The sequence below is a fragment of the Spea bombifrons genome, chromosome 8 (genome assembly GCF_027358695.1).
Source record: "Spea bombifrons isolate aSpeBom1 chromosome 8, aSpeBom1.2.pri, whole genome shotgun sequence".
Taxonomy (NCBI): Eukaryota; Metazoa; Chordata; class Amphibia; order Anura; family Pelobatidae; genus Spea; species Spea bombifrons.
The window spans coordinates 44,052,511-44,060,450 of record NC_071094.1 but is presented as its reverse complement, the minus strand read 5'-3'; the positions used below and the strand labels follow the sequence as shown (position 1 = coordinate 44,060,450).

General features: G+C 48.6%; 1 protein-coding gene across 1 annotated transcript; it reads left to right on the top strand.

Annotated features, from left to right (window-relative positions):
* On the top strand, positions 1-6,917 carry LOC128503194 (class I histocompatibility antigen, F10 alpha chain-like). Its single transcript, XM_053473236.1, has 8 exons — positions 1-149; positions 245-502; positions 2,185-2,463; positions 4,495-4,764; positions 4,859-4,960; positions 5,194-5,223; positions 5,539-5,575; positions 6,086-6,917. Exons 1-7 carry the CDS (start codon positions 80-82, stop codon positions 5,571-5,573), a joined length of 1,044 nt encoding a protein of 347 aa, XP_053329211.1. The 5' UTR covers positions 1-79; the 3' UTR covers positions 5,574-5,575; positions 6,086-6,917.
* Positions 6,918-7,940: the final 1,023 nt, after the last annotated feature.

Sequence of the window (7,940 nt, the reverse complement as noted above, 5' to 3'; positions counted from 1 at the left end):
TGACTCACAGGGGATTTCCGGTTGACTCGGGCTGTTAGTTCGGGATCAGTCTGTGTTATTCCCGCTCCGGGGCCCCGATATGTCCGCATACAGGGGGGTAAAGATGTGGCCCCTGCTGCTCGTTGTGGGGGTGTCCGGGGTGTATTGTGGTGAGTATAATGGGGAGGGGTCCCCGGCATACAGAATGTGTATAGAGTGTGAGCTCTGCGGGTCAGTCTGTCTCTGACGTGTCTGTCTGTCTCAGGTCACTCTCTCCAGTATTATTACACCGCGGTCTCGGCTCCGGGACACGGGCTGCCGGAGTTCTCTGCAGTCGGGTATGTGGACGGGATCCAGATATCGGATTATAACAGTGACCGCGGCCGGGCTGTCCCTGTCGCTCGGTGGATGGAGAAAGCGGGACCGGAATACTGGGAGGGAGAGACACAGAAAGGCAAAGGCCACGAGGCTGTATTTAAATACAATGTGAGGACATTAATGAGCCGCTTCAACCACACCGCAGGTGAGACCCAGCACTGTATCCACTACCACAGCAGCAACTCCCAGCACTGTATCCACTACCACAACAGTAACTCCCCGCACTGTATACGCTACCACAGCAGCAACTCCCAGCACTGTATCCACTACCACAGCAACAACTCCCAGCACTGTATCCACTACCACAGCAGCAACTCCCCGCACTGTATACGCTACCACAGCAGCAACTCCCAGCACTGTATCCACTACCACAGCAGCAACTCCCCGCACTGTATACGCTACCACAGCAGCAACTCCCAGCACTGTATCCACTACCACAGCAACAACTCCCAGCACTGTATCCACTACCACAGTTACAACTCCCAGCACTGTATCCACTACCACAGTTACAACTCCCTGCACTGTATCCACTACCACAGCAGCAACTCCCCGCACTGTATCCACTACCACAGCAGCAACTCCCTGACCTGTATCCACTACCACAACAGCAACTCCCAGCACTGTATCCACTACCACAACAGTAACTCCCCGCACTGTATACGCTACCACAGCAGCAACTCCCAGCAGTGTATCCACTACTACAGCAACAACTCCCAGCACTGTATCCACTACCACAGTTACAACTCCCCGCACTGTATCCACTACCACAGCAGCAACTCCCCGCACTGTATCCACTACCACAGCAGCAACTCCCTGACCTGTATCCACTACCACAGCAGCAACTCCCCGCACTGTATCCATTACCACAGCAGGAACTCCCCACCCTGTATCCACTACCACAACAGTAACTCCCCACCCTGTATCCACTACCGCAACAGTAACTCCCCACCCTGTATCCACTACCGCAACAGTAACTCCCAGCACTGTATCCACTACTGCAACAGTAACTCCCAGCACTGTATCCACTACTGCAACAGTAACTCCCAGCACTGTATCCACTACTGCAACAGTAACTCCCAGTGCTGTATCCACTACTGCAACAGTAACTCCCCGCGCTGTATCCACTGCCACAACAGCAGTAACTCCCCGCGCTGTATCCACTGCCACAACAGCAGTAACTCCCCGCGCTGTATCCACTACCACAACAGCAGTAACTCCCCGCGCTGTATCCACTACCACAACAGCAGTAACTCCCTGCTCTGTATCCACTACGACAGCAGCAACTCCCCGCACTGTATCCACTACGAATGCAGCAACTCCCCGCACTGCATCCACTACGACCGCAGCAACTCCCCGCACTGTATCCACTACGACCGCAGCAACTCCCCGCACTGTATCCACTACCACAGCAGCAACTCCCCGCACTGTATCCACTACCACAGCAGCAACTCCCCGCACTGTATCCACTATGACAGTAACTCCCAGCATTCCCATCCGAGGGGTTTATAAACCGGAGGGAGTGAACTTTAACCCTTTATTGTCCGCAGCGTTCGATGCTCTGATTGGCTGCTGTATGAAGGGCTGATAGAGATGGAGCCCAATACAGTATAATGAATAATAGCCCCGAGAAACCATCTTTATGACATCATACAGATGACATCACTAATTACCGGAAACATGATATAATAACCGGGAAAACAGGCTCCCCAGTACTCCCAGTAACCGGCTCTGCTCCCAGTACAGCGAGGGTCCGTATACTGGGGTCCTGGGGTGTGACCCCCACGTCACTCACACTCAGCCGGGTGTAACGAGTGCCGCTCTCTGCAGGTGTCCATTCTCTGCAGGTGATGTACGGCTGTGAGCTGAGGGATGACGGCAGCACCGGGGGGTACGAGCAGCACGGATATGACGGGGGGGATTTCCTCGCCCTGGACGCCGAGCGCGGGGTTTATGTTCCGGTCGTTGCCGAGGCGCAGATCTCCGCACAGAGATGGAACGGTCCGGAGGTGCGAGTGGGAGAGAGACTGAAGAATTACCTGGAGATCGAGTGTATAGAATGGCTGAAGAAATACATCGAGAACGGACGGGAGGAGCTGGAGCGGAGAGGTGAGAGCGGGGGGGAGGAGCTGGAGCGCGGGGGTGGGAGGAGCTGGAGCGGTGGGAGAGGGAGGAGCTGTAGCAGAAATGGGGAAGGGGGGGGTAACGGCTCCTGGGGGCTTCATCTGGTTTATAATTCCATTCTCCATACCGGGTCGCACCAGCCTCTCTTGGATTTTTTATTAACTGTTTATCTTCTGCATGACTCCCAACTCTCCTGCTTTGTGAAGAACAGTCCTGATTTTGGCAACTTTTGCTCCAGGTGTCCTGGGACAAAAAAAGGACTAATGCAAAGTAGGCGGAGTTACACAGCGCAGCGTTCTGGCTCCCATTGGCCGGCGTTCTCGTTGTTTATATCTCTTATATACCAACCAAGCTCCCTCTTTCTCATTCAGCGAATAAATTAAATAAGTATTTCTGGGAAAGTAGGGATTTTTTAAGCTGTATTATTATACGAAAAAATTATAAACGCTGGAATTTATGAGAATATAAATTATCCGCAGCCGGTATAAATGGGAGAAATCCCAAAATATATTCATTAACCTGATTTCTGTCATTTTCATTTATTTTAATTTTTATATTTTTTTATTTTTCATGTTTTTTTTAGGTTTTTATTTATTGTGTTTAACCCCTACCTAACCCTGTCCAACAAATTCCCCACTGACTGCACCATATCAACTAAAAGGGAATATAAATAATAACCCCTTAGGGTCAAGTAAAGAAAGAGATAAAATATTTTATTAAAGCCGGGAATTTAGGGAATTAGCAACAGTGGTGGGGGGCATTTTTAACCAATTACATACCAGGTACGTTATGAGTCCTGTAGGAGCAAACTTATCATGACGTACCTGTTATGTCATTGGCTGCAAATGGTTTAACCTCTACCTCTTCTGCTGGGAGGCTGTTCCTGTCTCCTGTCTCCTGCAGATTGTACGCATTCAGATCTTTTAGTCATTTTGAGAATTTATATCCTGCAGATCTTTCCCCGTTGTAGTCGCTTCTTTTGACCTCTCTCCAGAATGTTCCGGATCCTTCCAGAACTTTACATAAAACTCTACAGGATCGGCTCCAACCGAAGTGGCAGCGCTGACCGCGCATGGGGTGATACAGGGGCATAAAGCACTAGCAGGGGCCACACATCCGGATGGGGCAAATCTTCTAAACTGCAGCTCCATTGTGGCGGAGACCGGTACTCGGACTTCCTTGCCGCTGAAAGGGGTTAACCCTTCATATTCCCCCAAGCACTAGCCGGGACTTAGTGTACAAACAGAACGGAGTTTATTGAGGACGCCTCAGATATTTATACAAAACACACGGCGGGATTAGGGATAAAATCTCATCAACCACCAGACAGCGCGGCTCCGTCATACAGTTCTATGGCCAGCAATGCCCACCCGACAAAGAGTCGCTATTTTGGGGTGATCCAGACGGAGCGGCATCGATCCCGGGGTAGCAATGGAGAGCTCAGGGTCCGTGGATGATATGATCCAAAAAGTGACGCGGTGCAACGGCAGGACCCTGAGCGACAGCGCTGGAAACTTCCCCTGGAACGGTCCGCATGGAATCCCTCAGTTCCATAACCGCGGCTGGTAAACCTCGGTCCTGGTGATAAAACCAGGGTTCCCAGACGAGCTCCCTCTCCGTAACCCCCACCGAGTGTCGCCCACCACAGGCTTAATGTTACCCCAAAAGAGCGTCGTGGTGGGAGAACAGGTGTCTGTAGCAGTGAAATTGCAATGGTCGGCAGGTATGGCCGCGGTTTCTGGCCGGTGTAAATTTCCATGAATTCACGGTTAGGTCCCTCTCAGGCGCCAAGCAGGGGGGGGGGGCGTTGAATCCGACCAGCACAGGGAGCCCGCAGGGTCGGTAAGTCCTTATTCCTTGGGAGAGTCGGTGAATATACTCGTTTGGCTGAGGGGGTAACACACAGGGATAGACGTACAATACATGAGATCAGGAATGGGGCCAAAATAATGTATGGGTCAAACGGATGGACTGTCACACCAAGTAACCGTTATTTAACCCTTTCTGTGATCTCAGTTGCCCCGGAGGTGAAGGTTTCAGCCCAGACTTCAGAGGGGGCCACAAAGCTTCACTGCCAGGTGTACGGGTTTTACCCCCGCGAGGTGGACGTGAATTGGAAGAGGAACGAGATAGATATTCCCTCGGATGAGGCCAAACAGGTTCTCCCCAATACCGACGGCACTTACCAGATCAGGGTCACCGTGGAAGTGACCCCAAAAGAGGGGGACAGTTACTCCTGCCACGTGGACCACGGCAGCCTGGCAGAGCCACGCATTGTGATGTGGGGTGAGTGCCGCAAGGAGAGGGGTAATTACCCCAACACTTACATCACATTCTCAGATTGCCCCCTGACTGATATCTCCTGTTTTGTGTCACTCAGATCCGAGGAAGGACGGAAGCGGCAGCACCGTGTACATCGTCATTGGAGTCGTTGCAGGGATCGCTGTCGCTGCTGCTGTTGGGTTTATATTATGGAGGAGAGGTTCGCGAAATTACTGCTTCTGAATACTCTATAGAGGCTTCTTCACATGACATCACTAATAATTCTGATTGTATATGACGGGGAATGTTATATCACCTTATCACCATAGCAACCAATAAAATAACACTTCTGATTGGCTATTCCTCTGGTTGCTATGTAGTTTCACCACTTTTCATACTTTGCACCAGCGTCCCTTCCCCAGTATTAATTATTTTTAAATCTGTTTATTTCAGGCAGACGTCCCGTTTACGCCCCGACTGGCAGTAAGTAATCCTTTCGTCTCCCGCTATGTTGGCGTTTCTGTGCGCGGGTATAATGGCTGGCAGCGGAGGTTGGCGGGTGATATTATAATATACAGAATACTGGCGGTGGGGGGCAGCGTCACTCGGGGGTCGCGTGTCTTCAGCTAACTCTGGTGGGTTATGGGTTGCGGGGGCAGGTAGGGGGGGGACGTTGTGTCTAAAAGCCCCGTTTGAGGGAGACGGGCAGTGCCAAGCGCCACATACCTGTGCTGGGTATCTAATTAGTGATGGGAAGATTGGCGTCACCTTTATAACAAACTTTTTTTTTCTTTTAAGTGTCAGAAGGGTCTCCAGCCGCATCCACGACGTAAATGTAAGTCCGTAATGATAACGGGAAGATGTTTTTTGTCTTCATATGAGGAGAGCCTGATACGAGTTCAATAATTCAGTGATTCTGGGAAAATCAGAGCAGAAAGAGACCCCCAAGCCCAAATATTTCTAGTATAAACCGTGTAACTATATAGACATCCAGAACACGAGCCGGGCAGAGCGGCTCCATTATTACTCCTATTAGTTACGCGTCATCCTGCTGGCGCAGAACCTGCTTTCCAGAGAACTTTCTACAGATCTACATAAAAAAATCTGTTCCGTGTGGATTGATCTGCGAGCGCCGTCTCACAATTTATTTATATTAAATGGGGGGTCGCGTACTTTTCTACTGGGAGACGATAAAACAAACCACCTTAAACTGGTTTCAGTTTCTAAACCCTCCATGTTTGTTCTTCTTTCTCTCTCCTATTGCCTAATATTTAAATTATTAAGGAAATGAATAAGTGAAGTAAGTTTAAGGCGACACATTAATGTATTCTCAATGTCTTTGCAGCTCCGCAAACAGAAGGGATCCGTACCGGGAATTCCGTGTAGGAGACGGGAGAAAATCCCCCGCCTGGTGCCGGCCCCTGCGTCCACTTCTTATAACTCACAGAAATCAATAGCTTTTATGGGAATTGCTTAAAGTCGTATAATCTGCTTTATACTTGCAAATATTCTTATATAAATACCTGGGACCTCTCTGGCTCAACACCTGAATCCTCCGGGTCGCGGGGTCTTGACATGGCCCACCCATTTCCCCTTTAAATAGGGATATTTCCCATGATGTCGGCGGGCAGTCCTGGCCGCGTCCCCCAAGAGTAGGCTCTGGGTAGCCAGAGCCCAGAAGTTCCCAGGTTTGTTCAAATACAATAAGGTTTAGTGGGTGATTCACTGCTTTGCTACAATAAGATACTCGGTAATAAGGGAAGGAACCTCAGACAGAAAGCACTGAGACGCGTAAAACATGGAGGATTCCGGGGTTCTGGCGACTGCAGACCAGTAAGCCTTACATCAGTATCTTGGCAAGAGACAGGTTGTAGTTGATGGCGATTGTTCAGAGGAGGCCCTTCTTACAAGCGGGGGACCTCGGGGACCCATTTTTTCATGTTTTTATAAAAACATTACAGGTGGTCTGGAAGATAAGGCGCGTCTCTTCAACAATACAGAGGTCTGTAAGCCATTGGCTGATGGTAAACGGGATCTGTGAGGGGTGACAACAGACGAGATGGGGCTTGGAAATAATTATTTTAAGAGCTTAAGGATTGGCGGGTAATTAATTATTTTTGTGATGTTTAGATCTGTTTAACACGCAATAAAATGATTACAATAAAATATATATAAAAGTTCTACCTTCTTTTTTCAGTAGTTGAATTGGTTAGAATTGGCAACTCATGTGAACTTGGCTTTGTTTCATTGCGATTAAAGTTGATTTGTTGCTGAGGAAGCCTAGCGACCCGTCTGTTTACAGAAATCCCCTCCGTGGCCGCCATCTTGATTACTGAGCGGCGGGATATGATGTCATTGTCACAAACGCACTCTACTCCAAGCGTGCGCGTGACTTGGTTCTGGTGGTAAAAGGGTTCAATAATGTTGCCACCACCAAGACAATTTATAAGTGGGGTCCTCGGTCCCCCAAGCGAATCAGACTAAAAACCCACACAATATATTTTAACACAATAATTACGTGATTACAAATTACAATAAAATGGTCTAATCAGGTAATGTGGGTCTTTACCAGACAAAGGCAGAACTTAATAAAGGAATATTTATTATGAACAAAAAATCACAGTGCATACAAAAAAGATGATAAACAGATTTACACCAAACAGATAAAATAAAAAGGAGAAAATTACAGAAAACCTAAACTACGCACTTGAATGGTAAAGTAACAGTTTTTCTGTCCGTAGGGCTCCGGCAAGGAAAGACGGCAACTTACTCAAAATTAGATCTTGGCCCCTAGTAAGCACAGTGACCCATCTTCTCACGTTAACTTTATACTCTTTCCCAGTTTATGTCGAGTTTCCAAGCCGGCCCGGAGGTGGTATAAGCGGAGGGAAGGTGTACCATAAGTGACCTCCCCCTTGTGTGGTGGAAACATATCAATCAAAAATAACTTATTTTCATTTTATCCTCCCTCCTGTGCTCGCCACAGCAATAATTCATGCATTTATGAATTTCTTGTAAAATTCACAATTCCTTCCAAACCGTTTAAGTTGCGCCGCCATGTTTGTACTCCTTTTGTAAGGTGCGCTTTCCCTGTTCTAGGTATGCACACAAGGAGGTATGATAATGAATCTATGAGTTATTATTGATATGTGTTGGATATGACCTGGATGACCTGACTGCTAGTGGCCCTTAATATCTGC